Source organism: Scyliorhinus canicula, chromosome 8 (assembly GCF_902713615.1).
Source record: "Scyliorhinus canicula chromosome 8, sScyCan1.1, whole genome shotgun sequence".
Lineage (NCBI taxonomy): Eukaryota > Metazoa > Chordata > Chondrichthyes > Carcharhiniformes > Scyliorhinidae > Scyliorhinus > Scyliorhinus canicula.
This window is the reverse complement of record NC_052153.1, coordinates 55,249,613-55,268,546: the sequence shown is the minus strand read 5'-3', so window position 1 is coordinate 55,268,546 and position 18,934 is coordinate 55,249,613. Positions and strand designations below refer to the sequence as shown.

General features: G+C 42.9%; 1 protein-coding gene across 3 annotated transcripts in view; it reads right to left on the bottom strand.

Annotated features, from left to right (window-relative positions):
- The window catches only part of focad (focadhesin), a 366,162-nt gene that overhangs the window by 184,517 nt on the left and 162,711 nt on the right, over nucleotides 1–18,934 (bottom strand). For all 3 annotated transcript variants that reach the window (XM_038804621.1, XM_038804620.1, XM_038804622.1), the window contains exons 13-19: nucleotides 18,582–18,686; nucleotides 17,550–17,651; nucleotides 16,648–16,778; nucleotides 12,838–12,964; nucleotides 7,523–7,657; nucleotides 5,063–5,113; nucleotides 4,282–4,365 (exon numbers count right to left, since the gene is read on the bottom strand). In XM_038804621.1, coding sequence (XP_038660549.1) covers nucleotides 4,282–4,365; nucleotides 5,063–5,113; nucleotides 7,523–7,657; nucleotides 12,838–12,964; nucleotides 16,648–16,778; nucleotides 17,550–17,651; nucleotides 18,582–18,686 — 735 coding nt within the window. The remainder of the gene's footprint in view (nucleotides 1–4,281; nucleotides 4,366–5,062; nucleotides 5,114–7,522; nucleotides 7,658–12,837; nucleotides 12,965–16,647; nucleotides 16,779–17,549; nucleotides 17,652–18,581; nucleotides 18,687–18,934) is intronic.

Sequence of the window (18,934 nt, the reverse complement as noted above, 5' to 3'; positions counted from 1 at the left end):
TTTGATTACTTCCCTTGTTCTAAGTATTTCCCAACCCCTCAGATTTAGTATGATCCAATTTTCTATGTAACTCCACAGCAAACTCGAGATAGGATGAATTCAAAGGGTTAATTTATTTGCACATACTCAAAACATGAAAAGAGGGTTTTCAACATCCCCCTCACCTTTAGATAGTGAAGAGCGGGATGAAGAAAAGAAGATTTATAGTGCAACAGAGGAAATAAATATTGTTTCACGTGTGTTCCAGGTCCGGAATCAAAACACAGTGAGGTACTCCTTCACAGGTGCTGATGGACTGAAAATCAATGCTGTGTAATACACTTCTCCAGTGGTGTTGACTTCACTCAATGAGACAGGTTTGCAGAGATGAATCAGTCGTGTAGATTGAGTTTTGCAGTTCAGCAAGGCAGATGCCCATGTCACATAATCCCACCTCTCCACACCGTCTTTGACAAAGGATGTGTATCTCTCGTCTGGGTGCCCAAGATTGTTAAATGTCTCAACCATTATGAATCGAAAGGAAGGTTGTGGAGTCCTTTGTCTTAGCAGTCGAGCAGACTCCTGTTGGCCAGCCTGGGTTATGAAATGACAATGGCCTTAGTGTAGCTCTCTTTCAATTTGGCCTGTGCAACCACAGGTAGTCATCAGTGGCTCCCCAAAAATAACAACATGCGAGTTTTCCCAATTTTTCCAGGCAGCTCCTTTTGTTCAAGATTGTTGATTGCTTCACATATCTAGACTCCACAGTTACCAGCAATCTGTCACTTGCCGCTGAAATTAACACACGCATCACAAAAGTTCCAGCTGTTATGCCCAAGCAAGGTTGAATAGCTTTCCACCAGTTTTGGTGTGGACACAGGGGTATCTGAAACTGTTCACTCTCAAAACCATGTTTTGTCCAAACATACACAAAGGAGCTGAAATCCATAGGTAAATTGGGAGTGACTGCACTCCATAAGTCTGTATTCGGCCTAGTGTTATATCATAGAATAGAATTTACAGTGCAGAAGGAGGCTATTCGGCCCATTGTGTCTGCACCGGCCCTTGGAAAGGGAACCCTACCTATGCACACACCTCCACCCTAACACAGTAATCCCACCTAACCTTTCTGGGACACTAAGGGCAATTTAGCATGGTCACTCCACCTAACCTGCACATCTTTGGACTGCGGGAGGAAACCAGAGCACCCGGAGGAAACCCAGGGAGACACGGGGAGAACGTGCAGACTCTGCACAGACAGTGACCCAAGTGGGAATCGAACCTGGGACCCTGGCGCTGTGAAGCAATAGTGCTAACCACTGTGCTACCGTGCCGCCCCGAGGCTCTGAGAAAAGTAAAATCAGGGGGATCATAGGGAAAAGTCTCCACGGGTTGGAGTAACACTAGCACAAAAGGAAGGGATTTGTGGTTGTTAGAGACCAATCATCACAGCCCCAGGACACCATTGTCGGAATTCCTCAGGACAGTGTCCTGGGCCCAACCATGTTCAACTTTTCCTCCATCACAAAATCAGATGTGGAGATGTTTGCCAATGATTGCATGATATTCAGTACCATTTGTAACTCCTCAAGTAATAAAATAGCCCAAGCCTGCATTTAACAAGAGCAGGACAACATTCAGGCTTGGGCTGATCGGCATGACCATCTCCGACCCGAGAAATTCTAAGCACCTCTCTTTGATATTAAATAGCATTACCATCATTGAAGCCCCCCACTATCAACATCCTGGGAGTTGTCATTTTCCAGAAATTTAAATAGACCAGCTGTATAAATACTGTAGCTACAAAAGCAAGTCAAAGGCCACACATGCTGCAATAAATGATTCATCTCTGGACTACCAAAGCCTATCTGCCAACAAGGTAAAATTCAGTCCAGTGACGGAATACTCTCCACTTCCCTGAGTGAGTTCTGTTCCAACTGTGAAGAAGTTCAACAATATCCAAGACAAAACAGTCCTCCTGATTGGCTGCCATCCACCACCTTAAACATTCACTTCCTCCAACTCTGGTGCGCAGTAGCAGCAGTGTAAATTATGAAGGATATACTGTAATAACTTACCAAGATTCCTTTGACAGAATCTTATAGACCTGTGATCGTTACCACCTAGAGGAAAAATGGCACTAGACATATGGGAATACCGTAACCTTCAAGTTCACCTCCGAATCGATCCTAATTTGTGAACATATCACCGTTCCTTCACTATAGCTGGGGCAAAAGGTGGGGAAAGCTACACCGGATCAACTTTACTGATTCATGAAGGAGGCTCACCACCACCTTCTCAAGAGCAATTAGGGATTGGCAATAAATGTTGGCTTTGCCAACAAGATGCAAACCCTATGAATGAATAAGTAAATTCTTTCTTTCGTCCCATACCAGCCATCCTAATGGAGTTGCATTATTCCCAATTAGAATAATGTTTCACTGTGGTTTTTGCCAACTAAGAACAGTGTTACATGTAGCTGAAGAGACTGACAATGCCATGGTCTGGATGACTTCAAATCCAAGTCCTTTTATGCCCCATTATTTTTGAAATTACGGCTTTTCAACTGACTGGAAATGTTGCCATTTTATATGAGACAGAACAAACTACTTGAAAATACATGGCCACCTTCCAAGGGAAAGGTGATAAAGCAAACAAATCATTCTCAGCAGAGTGTGGAGAGAGGGGCATAATTCAGAGACCCATTGGAGCTCGTCGCTGTCTGAAGAGGAGACATTAAAATTCAAAGGTGCTAGATATTGAAACAATGGCTGCCACAGGCAGACACACCCAAAACCTCATGGAAATACACAATGGGTTAAGTATTTCAGGGCAAGGCTGCCAGTCACTACAGAGGGAGATTATAAGAAAGCTTTCAGCAGAGGAAATAAGCTAATGACTGCTGCTCTCCCTCTGCCTCTCTTTTGAAACAAGTCTATTACATGGTTCGAAAGCCAACTTTACAAATAATTTACCAACGAGCCAAGATCTAGCAATAGTTACAACATCTTCTAAATCTGACCGCATTCACTAAACCAGCTTGGTTGCAACATTAAAAAATCTACGCTTGAAGGATAATCAAAGGACGCTAAACCATATAATCTTTTAACTTTTTAAAATTTAGACCCTTAACTTCTCTTATTTCCAATACCGGTGTACATGATGGCACGTTTTCATTATTTTTCCCCTCTGGATTAGTGGTTAATAAATTTGCTCTTTCTTCGGTTGGCTCTTTATTGCTCACAGTTAAATAGTTAAATACATTCTGACATTCTGATTTGGAAATGGCATATCCTCATGAAACAGAAACTTAAACCTTTGTTGTGACCAAACAAGGAGTTTGATGAGAAGCGAGACAGTTTACCCCTCCTCACCTGGTCATAATAACCTCAAAAACTGTGATCCAACTGATTAACCCATATAATGTGGGCAAGTGGGATTAGCTTAGTGATCGAAACTGGGCGGCATGGAAAAGCTGGGCCAAAGGGCCTATTTCCATGCTGTAAACATCTATGACTCTATGAATTGCCCAGAGTCTGTGTTTGTAATGATGGCAAAACTATCAGCTGCCTAAAACTGACATGAGCGCCTGGCATTCGCATATGCACATATCAATGGAGAAATTAGGAAGGTTCGTTCAGAAACCGCCTGCTCCTCCACAGGGTCACTCTTCAGAGGTGCAATCAGCAGAGAAATCAGTGAACTGTAACTTTTTACGCAATATTCTCACTGAATTATTTATGCCTTGTTGAATTAGATATAACTTAGCTTTTTAACAGTGTGGGGCACCATGATTACTGTTGAACAATCCATTTCGCCTGGAAGAACTAATATTAGAAATTTTGAGTGTCATTTTCTCTATTCCATTGTAAGTAAAAATTCCACAGATGATTAAAATAATATCTTTTAAGTTCATCACATTGCAGCTTCTGCCTTAATCTTCCCTGTAAAATGATTAAAAATAGAAAGTTATTCATTGCTTTTCACTTAGCCTTTTGCTGTCTGGGAAATTCTTCAATCTAATTGTCTGCTCAGCCTGCTTGATTTCTGGATGTAGAAATCCCCTACAGGTGACGCCAAAATGAAACTGACGTCGTAATGAGGGACGTTGACGCTACTGATCCAACTAAACCTTGGTGGGCAGTTTTCTTCGAGGTCAGTGGCCAGTGCCAGTCCTTAGCTGGTGACCACCCAACCCTGACCAATATATAGTTATCAAATTCTACCAATACATAAGTTGATAGGAAAAATGGACAAAAAGGCCAAATGAAGAGAAATACTCCACGTTTGTCGATCGCTTACCTGTTCGGGCAGGTGAAGAACTGTATATTCCTCACAGGTGAATGCAGAGAGTGCCTTGTATGCAGAGCAGGCTATCAGTGAGTTCTACAAGGGGCAAAAGGAGTTCCTTTTTGAATACCATTCAGAAAACAGTAACTCATTGTCAAATCTGATTACACTCTGTATTTATTACATTAAGAATTATTTCATACTGTATCAATTTTTAAATACTATAATATAAAGTATGTTCACATCAATTCTAAATGCTTCACATGAAAATTGTCATGAAATAATTGTTAAATTCTATATGATCACTCAGATGGATACAGTAACACTATAGTAATGTTACTGGAGCAGTAGTCCAGGGGCCAGGGCTATTAATCTAGGAACATCAATTTAAAATCACACCCTGGCTGTTTGAGAATTGAATAATTTGACACTCTGTTTCATGTTATATTTCTAATGCAACATAATTCTGTATCTGAAGGATGTTCATTTTTTTTCTTACATTTATTCCCAATGATTTGTCAAACAACTATCTCTAAATTAGGTTATGCACCAGTGTTCAAATGGGAAAGATGACAAGGTAGGATGCAATGACTTGGGGTGAGTTCTGTGAACTAGTGCAGCTATAAAATTAGGTGTCAAGTACAGAACATCTGAATTAGTCACGGACTGATCAATAACAATCCAATACCCGGCAACTTTCTGACAAAATGTTATACCTTAAAATACACATGCAAGGCACATCTGCTACACTGACGAGTTCCTATGTTGTCAGCAGGACGCGAGTTAATTATACCTTACTCTGGGTGTGGCTCCATAATATGCTTATAACTTGCGCTCTGAATTGCTGTGGAGAAAACAAAAAAACCCTCATAAATAATTGTAATCTAGAAGTGTAGAACAATCCAAAAACATCAGGCTTTGATTAAATTTATAACAAACCAACAATGGGCATTCAAAACAAATTCTCAACAGTCAAAGCATTCAGGATACAAGCAAGCAAACTGGTACAATGTCAAGAATCCTCTTAACTTTCCATTACCCTACTTATAAGAGGCAGTCAAACATATCCACCGCAATATTAAATACTCTTTTAACGAGTTTAAAACAAACAGTGCATGTCCAATTTTTTCTCAATAACTTAGCAAAATCTCAAACATAAATTTTCCAATGAATATGTTCCCCAGATAAAGCTTTAAAATTTCCAGCTGGTCACTGCACCCTACCAGAAGGTGCATGTCTGCGCGGATCAAGCTGTGATGTCACCCATCATCCAATGCGAGCTTGGGCAAGGTTTCAGAGGGAGTTCTGAACCCTGGAACCTTACCCGAGCTTGGGTCAACACACTCAGGAGCAGAAAGCTCACGGTAATGACCAGTTAAAACTTCACTGAAAATGTATCTCGGAAGAAAGTGCCCTCAGACAACGAATTAGCTAACAACTTCACTCAGATCAAACTGAAGATATCAATTTGCAGTCCATTTGATCTTTAACAGTAATATGGATAAAGATGTCACATTATCTAACTGCAGCCATTGCAAAGTTGGTCAAAGTGCCAACTGATAGGTTGGAGATTTCCTGCGCATTCCGCAGCAATTTTGGTTCGGAAAGTGGGAGCAGACAGATTTCAAATTCTACATATAATAATAACTTACATTGATATATTGCATTCTATATAATCAAACATTCTAAAGTCTTCCATAATAATATTATGAAGCAAAATTAGACATGGAGCTATATATGACAATATTAGGGCAGATGATCAAAACCTTGGTCAAAGAGATTGGTTTTAACGAGTTTTGAGCGAAAAGGGCTGGGTGGAGAGGTTTAGGAAAGGAATTCCAGAACTTCGGGCCTAGCAGCTGAAGGCACTGCCACCTGAGGTGGAGCAATTAAAATAGGAAACACTCAAGAGGCCAGAATTAGATGAGTGTGAATTTCTTAGAGGGTTGTGGGACTGGAGGAGATTACAGAGATGGGGAGAAGCGAGGCCATGGAAAGGTTTAAAAATCAGGATAAGAATTTTAAAATGAAGGCTCTGCTTAACCAGGACCCAATGTAAGTCAGCAAGCAAAGGGTGTCCTATTCCGAAAGCTGGTCGGTGAAGGATGACACTGGAGCCAATCTCTACTCAGTCCTACACTTATTTACAATGTAAAACATTACACATACATGTATTGTAAGTCAACCACACCACACAGTTCCATTACCTATCTCTTCATATGTGCCCAACTGAAACCTAATTAATGCCTCCCACTTACATAGAATTAAAAATGATTAATATGCAATTAACACAGGAGTGATGATTGAATGCGGCTTGATGCAACTAAGGACACGGATAGCAGAGGTTTGGATGCCATCAAGTTTGTGACGGTTAGAATGTGGGAGACTAGCCAGGAGTGCATTGAAACAGCCCACGGGTAACAAGTGCATGCGTGGGAGTTTCAGTCACAGATGAGCTGCTGGGCCTGGGGCAGAGCTGCACAAACAGAAGTGCAATGTGAAACTTGGAGCATCATGTTATGTTTAGACTTTTAAGAACAAATAGCACTGAGCATGCAATGGTAATTTTATCAAATTTGTTGCTCCCATTGTCCATTCACATAACACTCCATCATGGGCAAGATTCAATCCATTAAATCTCAAGGAAAGGTTGGGCAATATTCCTGTCCAACTCATTCCACACCAACCAAACAATAAATCAAGCAAATCTCCAGAATACCGAGATCACCGTGCATACTACATTATACATGTTTCCTAAAACAAGTTGCTTTCTGGTCCTGGCTGGGCATTCATCCAGCTCCTTCCTAAATGAATCTAGTATTAAGTGCTTCATTTGGTATCCAGTTAAACACAATGTGGAAATGCAGTTTTAGCAGCAAGAAGACATGAGAAATTTCTATAACTACTGAGCAAAATTACACTTGCCATCTCTCTGAGAGGGAAATCATCTTCATGGTTTTAAATCGTTATGTGTCCAGAAGCGAGTTAGAATATTCATTTGAAAACCATAGTGCCCTTACCCCAGCATCTTTAAATTATTCTCGTAAATTTGCTCCCATTACTCTACCCAGAAGACCATTCAATGTGCTGCACATTCCTTGGGTTAAGAAATCCCTGTTATCAATCTTAAATTTGCTTTTTGCTACTTTGAATGTTCTATAGTCATGGTTTATTTTTAAGTGATATTCAGCATTTGTCTCCTCTATTCCATTCCAGTCCTGGATCATCTCTCACATTGGCTAATACAATTTACCTCATATTCCGTGGACTTCACATTTAACGAAGGAACCAGAGCAAATACTTCAGTCAGGGTTTTGACAACCAGGGGTCGTGTGTCACAGCTGAGCTTTGGGGACAAAGCGTACCATGTCGAACGAATATCAACTACCTGGAGGGCAGAAAGAAATGGACAACTTCAGCAAGATGTTTGCGGTCCAACACTTTAATCCGCAACTGCTATCATTCACTTCTAAATGCTTCATAAAGCTTTCGCTGATTATCTTGAAGAAATTATTTTCCTCGGAAAACTTCAGAAGAAAACTGAGAGAATTCCAAAGAATGTGCTGGTGGTGAACGCATGAGATGTTGGCGAGGCGAACAGGTACGTCAGGGATGTAAGCAGTTCAAATTAAGTGAATGCTGAGCAGAAACAGAGGAGAAACGGTAGAAGAAATAAAGTAAGTATTGGGGAGGGAGACTTGGGAGGTGTGTGGGTCATTGAAAGGAACCACAAAAGTTGAAGCAAATATTTTTTTTAAAGTTGACTGGTATTTCAGACAGAATTATTTTGCCTGCAATTTGTAATTCTGCATCGGGAGAAGTTAGTTCATAAATCACCACAGCCAGATTTGGAACTGCTTATGTGCGGTGACTGAATTTAAAGGACCCGCGACCAAATCAAAGCGAGACAAAATACTTCATTTTACTCACATTAGATGTGTTGAATTTATGGTTTCTGATATTGCTATACGTATTCAATTAAAATCCACACCGCGAACTCAAATAAATAACACTGACTAAATGCGTGTCGTTGACTTTAAATGAGAAGCTCTTTTCATTTCGAGTGTGGAGTGTTTTCACCCAAGATTTAAAATCGTAGCAAAACCTAAGAATTAAACTCCAATGATTTGCCAAATACAATGAGTGGGTTTCTATTTATTCTCAATGCAACTGAAGCATTTGAACTGTAAATGCAACCTACTTATCCATTGGAAGAGCAAAAAGTCAAAATGCTCATCATTACTGAGCTGCTCTTAAATATCTGTGTACCAAGAGTAGCGATAGCTTCCGAGGAAGGGGAGAAGTGACCATTTTTATTTTTAAACCAGTTCTTACAAGCACAAACTGATGCAGAAAGTTTAAAGACCAAGGGGTTAATCGAACGGCCTCGGCGCGCCCGAGTCCTGACGTGAAAAGGCCGTTAGATCTCGCGAGATTTGTGACGCTCGCAACACCTCACAAAATATAACGAGACGATGTGTTCTGGATCTCGCCCTCACCGAGTGGGATCCACAGTTGCATATTTAAGTGACCAGTTAGACGCGCTTAAAGATTTCTGCGCCGGATTCTCCCAAGGTCCGGGATCGAATGCCTGCACCTGGGAGACATCGCCATGGTGCTGTTTTGCACTGGTCCACACAAACCTGGACCAGGTGGAACGGCACCTGGGGGGGGGTCTCCCACACCATCGGAGAGAAGGCAAAATCGGATGTAATGGTGTTACAGTTAAATAAAGGTAATTACGAGGGCATGAGAGAGGAACTGGCGAAATTCGACTGAAAGCAGACCCTAGTGGGGAAGACAGCAGAGCAAAAATGGCAGGAGTTTGTATGCATAATTGAGGACACTGTACAGAGGTTCATCCCCAAGAAAAGAAAGATTATCCGGGGAGGGATTAGACAGCCATGGCTGACAAAGGAGGTCAGGAAATGTATCAAAGAAAAAGACAGATCCTATAAAGTGGCCAAAAGCACTGGGAAAATCAGAAGATTGGGAAGGCTACAAAAACAAACAGAGGTTAACAAAGAGACAAATAAGGAAGGAGAGGATCAAATATGAAGGCAGGCTAGCCAGTAATATAAGAAATGATAGTAAAAGTTTCTTTCAATACATAAGAAACAAATGACAGGCCAAAGTAGACATTGGGCCAATTCAAACTGATTCCGGAAGGCTAGTGATGGGAGACGAGGAAATGGCTGGAGAACTTAATAAGTACTTTGCGTCTGTCTTCACAGTGGAAGACATGAGTAATATCCCAAAAATTATAGAGGGTCAGGGGGCTGAGTTGAGTATGGTTGCCATTACAAAAGAGATGGCGCTAAAAAAGCTAAAAGGTCTTAAAATTGACAAATCTCCTGGCCCCAATGGGCTACACCCTAGAGTTCTGAGAGAGGTGGCTGAAGAAATAGCGGAAGCGTTGGTTGAGATCTTTCAAAAATCACTAGAGTCAGGGAAAGTCCCAGACGATTGGAAGATCGCTGTTGTAACCCCCTTGTTCAAGAAAGGATCAAGACAAAAGATGGAAAATTATAGGCCAATTAGCCTAACCTCGGTTGTTGGTAAAATTCTAGAATCGATCGTTAAGGATGAGATTTCTAAATTCTTGGAAGAGCAGGGTCGGATTAGAACAAGTCAACATGGATTTAGTAAGGGGAGGTCGTGCCTGACGAACCTGTTAGAATTCTTTGAGGAGGTGACAAGTAGGTTAGACCAGGGAAACCCAGTGGATGTGGTCTATCTGGATTTCCAAAAGGCCTTTGATAAGGTGCCACACAGGAGGCTGCTGAGTAAGGTGAGGGCCCATGGTGTTCGAGGTGAGCTACTGGCATGGGTTGAGGATTGGCTGTCTGACAGAAGGCAGAGAGTTGGGATAAAAGGTTCTTTTTCGGAATGGCAGCCGGTGACCAGCGGTGTCCCACAGGGTTCAGTGTTGGGGCCACAGCTGTTCACCATATATATTAATGATCTGGATGAAGGGACTGGGGGCATTCTAGCGAAGTTTGCCGATGATACGAAGTTAGGTGGTCAGGCAGGTAGTGCTGAGGAAGTGGGGAGGCTGCAGAAGGATCTAGACAGTTTGGGAGAGTGGTGCAGGAAATGGCTGATGCAATTCAACGTGAGAAAATGTGAGGTCTTGCACTTTGGAAAAAAGAATCCAAGCATAGACTACTTTCTAAACGGTGAGAAAATTCATAATGCCAAAGTACAAAGGGATCTGGGAGTGCTAGTCGAGGATTCCCTAAAGGTAAACATGCAGGTTGAATCTGTGATTAAGAAAGCGAATGCAATGTTATCATTTATCTCAAGAGGGTTGGAATATAAAAGCAGCGATGTGCTACTGAGCCTTTATAAGGCTCTGGTTAGGCCCCATTTGGAGTACTGTATCCAGTTTTGGGCCCCACATCTCAGGAAGGACATACTGGCACTGGAGCGTGTCCAGCGGAGATTCACACGGATGATCCCTGGAATGGCGGGTCTAACATATGATGAACGGCTGAGGATCCTGGGATTGTATTCATTGGAGTTTAGAAGGTTAAGGGGAGATCTAATAGAAACTTACAAGACAATACATGGCTTAGAAAGGGTGGACGCAAAGAAACTGTTTCCGTTAGGCGAGGAGACGAGGACCCGTGGGCACAGCCTTAGAATTAGAGGGGGTAAATTCAGAACAGAAATGCGGAGACATTTCTTCAGCCAGAGAGTGGTGGGCCTGAGGAATTCATTGCCGCGGAGTGCAGTGGAGGCCGGGACGCTAAATGGCTTCAAGGCAGAGATAGATAAATTCTTGATGTCGCGAGGAATTAAGGGCTACGGGGAGAATGCTGGTAGGTGGAGTTGAAATGCCCATCAGCCATGATTGAATGGCGGAGTGGACTCGATGGGCCGAATGGCCTTACTTCCACTCCTATGTCTTATGGTCTTATGGAGACCCCCGGGTGGTTGGTCTCTGGGCAGGGTGGAACCCTGGCACTCCAACTTGGGCACGTTGGCACTGCCAACCTGGCATCTTGGCATTACCAAGATGGAAGGGACCGGGCACAAGGTTGGCACTGCCAGGGATCAGGCCCGGGACTGCCCTGTCCTTACTAGCTATTGGTTTAGGACCCCTTAACAGGTGATGGATCTGTATTTTGTTAATATATTTACGTGTTGCCGCACTGATATATTGAATAAAGTTACAATTTACTTCATGCATGAAGCTCAGTTACTCAGAAACTCGGGGGCTGGTTTAGCTCACTGGGCTAAATTGCTGGCTTTTAAAGCAGACCAAGCAGGCCAGCAGCACGTTTCGATACCCGTACCAACCTTCCCGGACAGGTGCCGGAATGTGGCTTTTCACAGTAACTTCATTGAAGCCTACTCGATTTTCATTTCATTTTTCATTTCAGTTTTAAGTTCTGTCGAGTAATATATAGTGCAACGACACACAAGATCTATTAACCAAAGTACAGATCTATCAGCAGGTAAGTTAGGGTGTTGGAAGAGTCCCAAGGCCCTGATGGAGAGTCCAGAGATCGGAGTGATTGGGGCGGCATTTAAAAATGGTTCCCTGATCTTGTCAGTGCAGGAAACTAAGGCAAGTGCAGCCTCCATGGAGTGTTCCTCGCCGAGGCAAAAAAAAGTCATTCTCGGCGCCCAAAACTGGGTTGTTTTTCCCGTTACATTGCACCCCAAGCTCTCTGCACACTCGGTGGCAGTTGATCTTGAACCAAGGAAACCAACATTAGAATGGAAGCAACTGTGTGTTGTTTAGCACAATGATTGAAAATAAAGCAAAAGGTAGATGTTCAAAGTCCAATCTTAAAAAGGACATGCCTAAAAGAAGTGCACTTGGCCACACTGAAAGGGGAAGTAATGCCTTCAGAGTGACTTGCAGATAGTATTTCAGTCCATGTTTCATACATTTACAAGAATAAAAATATCAAATCAAATCTTGTTCACTTACCTAACACTTCATCTCATTCAGGTCAACTGTGCCAAGCAAACCTTCAAATCAGTTTATCACAGAATCCCTACAATGCAGAGGAGGCCATTCGGCCCATCGAGTCTACACCGACCCTCCAAAAGAGCACCTTTTTGAGGCTCAATCCCCAGCTCTATCTCCATAACCCCAACTAACCTTTGGACACTCCAGGGCAATTTAGCATGGTCACCTAACCTGCACATCTTTGGACTGTGGGAGGAAACTGGAGCTCCCGGAGGAAACCCACGCAGAGGGAGAAAGTGCAAATTCCTCAGACAGTGACCCAAGGCTGGAATTGAACTCGGGTCCCTGGCGCTGTGAAGCAACAGTGCTAACCACTGTGCCACTGTGTTGGTCCGGGTGGTCGGGCTCTAGGCAGGGTAGTGCCCTTAAACTCCCACTGCCACCCAGGCAGTGCCATCCAGTTTAAACACGGTGAAAATTAACTGTCAATGAATGCTCACTTCTGGATGACATTACTTCAAAAAAAACCTACAACCTTCAGAGTAAATCCCATGTGCTCCTTATCTCCAACTTCAGTGTAAAACCGGATAGCATATCGAGCAAAATTTAAGCAGCTTCCCACCATGAATCACCAAACTTACCTCAGCTTGACATAATGCATGCAGGCCCTGAAGTGCAAGAACTGTAGGTGTAGCCTGGTCTGGTCTTATGCATTCATTCAATACCTTGTAGATTGCTGCCAACATATCAGCTCCATGCTGGTAAGATCTACCAAAGTATAAACAAAAAATATGTAAAAGGTAATGTAAAAGGGTATTAAAATATCTAACATAATATTTTAGCTCCTACTTGGATTTATCCATTAAACCTGCTCAGCTTAAGTAATTCTCCTTCTGAATCTACCAGCGACCTGCTTTTCAATCGCTGTTCTGGGAAGGACAACTGACTGAGAAACCTTATTGGCTATTAAGTTTAAACTCTTATGAAAACTGCCTTTGAAGACTAGGCTGGTGCATTTCAGATCACAGACAATTGTATCCGATGCATTTCTCCAATCTAACCTACTCCCGTAGAAGGGTTGGATACTATGTCCCAAACTTTCACAACAAAACAAGGAATAAAGAACCTTCAGATGGAAAAAAGACCATGGGGATTCACACAACGTGACAGCAGGAGACCACATGGGCCACAGCGTATGTGTAACATGATGACATCAGTACATGCAAGTACAGCATATGGTTCGTTGACAATGTGCAAAGAAATACCATAATCCTCTGCTGCTTGGCAAATACAGAATGAAGAACTGAACTTATTTCCAATTGAGAGAAAATACTGAACTGAGGATTGACATGATCCAGGCGTACAGATTATTTTACATGAACTGTGATCAAACAGCTTGAAAAAGGTCTGTTCAAATATAAGAAGCCTCAAGTGAAATTCAAATAAACTTTTCCCTGATGAAGCACTGGACAAATTCTCAGAAAGAAAAAAAATTCAAGTGATGCTGAGCTGATTAATTCCTTCAAAAGAAGGAGCTTACCAGATAAAAAAGAGGAGAAAATAGCATCACACAGATTGGGATGACGGGGTTGTCCTATGATTTTTTTTTAAAATTTAGAATTCCCAATTCATTTTTTCAAATTAAGGGGCAATTTAGATGGCCAATCCACCTACCCTGCACATCTTTGGGTTGTGGGGGCGAAACCCACGCAAACACAGGGAGAATGTGCAAACTCCACATGGACAGTGACCCAGAGCCGGGATTGAACCTGGGACCTTGGCACCATTAGGCAGCAGTGCTAACCACTGCGCCGCCGTGCTGCCCGGGATTGTTCTATGATGACAGGCTGTGTAAACTGGGTCGGTATCCGCTAGAATTTAGAAGAATGAGAGGTGATGTCATTAAAACTGACAAAATTCAGAAGGGGGCTTGACGGGGTTGACACAGCGGATTTTCCCCCTGATTGGGGAGCCTTGAACCAGGTGTCATCATTTAGGACAGAGATGAGGAACAGTTGTTTTCACTCAGGGAATTATGAATCTTTGGAATTCTCTACCCTAGAGGCAGCATAATTAATGCTGAGATAGGCAGGATTTTGGTCTCCCAGGGAACCAAGGAATTTTGGGAACAGGTAGGCCAGTGGGATTGAGGAGTGGTTATATGCAATGACAGAGCAGGCGCGAGTAACCATGTTTCTTCTCCAGCTCCTATTTCTTAATTTTGCATCCATGAACCATCTCCACTCTATATCAAAACTCTTCTACACTAATATTCGAGACTCGAGCACAGGAACATATACAATAATAACAATTGCTTGCCAGCACAGAGCTTGAATTTTGCTGATAAGAGATACTTGTTGCCAAAGCTTTTCATTTTGCACTCATCGGGATAAATGCAAAAATGCCAAATTTCAAACAATCACGCCAATTTACGCTGCAGGAGAAAAGGGTATGATTTGGTTAGCAAGTCAACTCTGATTGCTTTCTCCATGGCAACACCTTGACCAAAGGGGAGCTGTGGACACCCCATGCTTCCAGGTAATTTAAAAGAAAGGTGTACGGCTTGTTTTCAGAGAACAAGTCCTTGCATATGAATATAAGTCACTACAATCAACTGTAAATGAGCCACATTACAAGGTTAACTGAACATGGTGCCCAATGATGCAATCACATCGAACAGTAGCCAGCCTTGCTTAGGGTCTGCACTCTGCCTATGATGCACTACCAGGTAAAAATGCTGTTTTATTCGATAACCACTCACTGGAATGCATGAGCTGATAGACCTGGCATTGAACAAATGCTTAAATTCATACGTGACATTGCTCAATTGTTTGGTAAGCAGAGCGTCTTCTTGGTCTAACGGTAGCACCCTAATTGTGCAAAATATCACTCCTGTGGCCACTGCATAGCAGCAGCGTGAAATGGCTTGCTCAACCTTGTGTGTACATCGTTAGATACTTTGCCTTTCCAGAGTAATTTGAGATAGACCAGACATGGTTCAGGTCCACGGTTCCCGTACCAGCCTCCCCGAACAGGCGCCGGAATGTGGCGACTAGGGATTTTTCACAGTAACTTAATTGAAGCCTACTCGTGACAATAAGCAAATTTCATTTTCATTCCAAAGGTGGCAGCCTTTTACAAGATTGCACAATGCACACAACCAATAAACTGACCAAGATAACCATACTTCCTCAGGAAACTAAGGAAAGTCAGCATGTCCACATTAACTCTTACCAACTTTTACAGATGCACCATATAAAGCATCCTATCTGGCTGCATCACAGCCTAGTTTGGCAACTGCTCGGCCCAAGACCACGAGAAACTTCAGAGAATCGTGAACTCCGCTCAGTCCATCACACAAAACTGCCTCCCATCCATTGACTCCATCTATACCTCCCGCTGCCTGGGGAAAGTGGGCAGCATAACCAAAGACCCCTCCCACCCGGCTTACTCACTCTTCCAACTTCTTCCATCGGGCAGGAAACACAAAAGTTTGAGAACACACACAAACAGGCTCAAAACCAGCTTTTCCCCACTGTCACCAGACTCCTAAACAACCCTCTTATGGACTGACCTGATTAATACTGCACTCCTGTATGCTTCACTCAATGCCAGTGTCTATGTATTTACATTGTGTACCTTGTGTTGCCCTATTATGTTTTTTCTTTTTATTTTATTTTCATGTACTTAATGAGCTGTTTGAGCTGCTCGCAGAGCAATACTTGAAAGACATGAAAGTCGCTTATTGTCACGAGTAGGCTTCAATGAAGTTACTGTGAAAAGCCCCTAGTCGCCACATTCCGGCGTCTGTCCGGGGAGGCTGGTACGGGAATCGAACCGTGCTGCTGGCCTGCTTGGTCTGCTTTAAAAACCAGCGATTTAGCCCTGTGAGCTAAACCAACCCCTACTTTTCATTGTACCTCAGCACACGTGATAATGAACAAAATCCAATCCAATTATCTCTCAGAATAACTTTGATATGCTCTGTTCTGCATCGAACTTGAAAGTGAGCAAATAGTGAGGGTCCTTTTTACAAGATTGCTGACAAAGACCAGTCTGATAGCTCGTGGAGCTACAAAAAACTGAACACATTTATTGACTAGTGAGAGAAGTAGAGAACCAATAAGCGGATTTCTCATTAGTACATCAAATAAAGGGAATGCATTAGCCTGCACCAACTCAAAAGTAGATTTGAGCACAGGATGGAGTGCATCAAGGAGAGTAAAGAAATCCTTGCAGGTAACTGTATATTTCCATGAAAGCCAGTCTCAGAAGGTGCCAGATTTGACTTGTCAACCAATCAGCACCCTTTTCTTCTGCAGTATAAATTGTTGTTTGAAATTTGGCATTCTTGTGTTTGTCGTGATGAGTGCCAGATGAAAAGCTTGAACAACAGGGCCCTTTTTTCAGCAATATACAATATTCCGTCTCACAATAGAGAGCATGCTCACCTCTTTTTGCATATGTCCCTGATTGATGCTGCTTTGGCTATCATCTGTTCCCATTGATCTTCCTTAGCAAGTGACATCGATGGCACATCAACTAATGCCATGAACTTCTGTAGCTCTGGATAGACACGGTCCTAAGAAGTGAGCAAAATGAAATTGTAGTTGCAAAGGACTCTGCACAAATAATTAATAAAATAGCACTTGGAAGTGCAGAATCATAAAACTTCAAAGCTGAACACTCTTGGCCGATACCATACATTAATGAAAAAACACTCCGGGCAGAAGAAACATTATTCTCATAAATATTAACAGAAAACTATATTTTGATCGGTGTTGGAACATATAAGGTTTGCAAGACACCAGCCACAGTATACTTTCATATGGTAGAACATCTTGAGTTTTTAATCTTGCAGTTCAGGAGAGGATGATGTACATGAGTAGCTCTATAGCCTGACTCGCTGCATTCACAGTAAACACAAAATGCTAGCAATTCACCAAAACAACAGACCACAACACTAGAGTGTTATAAACTTCAGTCTAAATTCATAGAAAATGGAGTACCCACACTTAAATGCAAGGCAATACAATTTGGAAAAAAAAGAACGAAAACACTGGATTATAAAAATAGCCCATTCAAAATAATTTATGCAACTCATTACCCAAATCAAGCAACATAAAACACTCAACAACTTGATCACTCAAACATCTGGTCAAATCTGCTCACTGTACAATGATTACAATCGACTGAGAGCCATGGATTTCAATTTTCTATTTACAAAATGGCCAATCTTCACTTTGGGCTTTTGCTGCCCATTGCATACTGCTGAAAGTCCACACTGCATGTGTGGTTAAGTTTTTTCATCAGTTTTCTAATTTTGAGTGTTGACCTGGCAAAGTTTCCTCACCTGATTTTCCCATAGAATTGTCATAAGGCGCAGAGATATGGCTTTAAGTTTTGTTGTTTTCCACAGCATTTGTAAGGCACGAATTATCTGAGCAACGCAAACCTAATATCAGAAGTTAAGAAAAGAGTTAGAAGACAACTTTTTAGTTATGTGTGTACAATTCTTTTTTGAAGATACTCAATCCACCTTTTGGCCTCCAATGCCTGAAATGGGCCACAGTTTACAATCATTTAATTCCACTTCATTTACGAATCCTAACTGAAGATGCATTGAGCGCAATTCTCCCCCCCCCCCCCCCCCCCCCGCCCACCACGCCGGGTGGGAGAATCACGGGGGCGCCGGGCGAGTCCTGCCATGTCACCCCGGCACCCGCATGCGATTCTCCCCCCCCCCAAAACAGGCGCACTGAGAATTACGACTGGCCGCTTGGAGAATCGCCGCTCGACTGTTACAAACGGGCGGCCTGCCCAATATAACGTGTTCACGCCAGCGCCGACTACACCTCTGGTCGCTGCCGGCGTGAACATCGTGCAAACGCTGCGGGGGCGACCTGTTTGGGGGGGGGGGGGGGGGGAAATCGAGCACCAGGGGGGGCGCTCAAAAGGGGTCTGGCCCGCGATCGGTGCCCACCAATCGGTGGGCCGGCCTCTCTGAGAGATGCACTCCCTTCCTCCGCCGCCCCGCAAGATCACTCCTACATGTCTTGCGGGGCGCCCGCGGGGACGACGCAACCTGCGCATGCACGGGTGACGTCATTTACGCGGCGCTGGCCGTGTAATTTACGCGATGTCGCTTTTACACGGCGCCATGGCCCAGTGTGCGTAAATGACGCGGCGCCGCTCCTAGCCCCCCCGGGGATGGGAGAATAGGGGGCGAGGAGCGGCCTCTGACGCCGGAGAGAAACACTTCGTTTTTCACTCCGGCGTCGGCACTTAGTCTCCCGTTGGGAGAATCCCGCCCATTTTGTTTAGTTATCCTGCAAGTAACCAAGTATTTTCATTAATGAGAGGAATGTTACTTCTTAACACAAACCTTGTGTGTGCCCAGAGCAGGAAGTGTGTAAAGAATAGCCAGATGCAGGGTAGGTTCCAGTGGTCTTCCCAATTTAAACATCAAAACAGAAATGAGATGTGGTACCTGCAAATGAAAAGGAATGGAACCATCCGATTACTTACAGTACATAAACAATTATTCATTGAATAATTTTACTCCCCTCTCAGTACACAAGTAGTAAATCAGAAGAGTTGAAATTGCTTCTTCTCCAAAACAATGATTCAAATGATGTAGTACGAAGTAGGTAAATTACTTATTTTACTCACTTTTTAAAAAACTACACCAATTGAAGGCGGAAATTTCATCTCCTAACAGTCAGCTTGAATAACCAG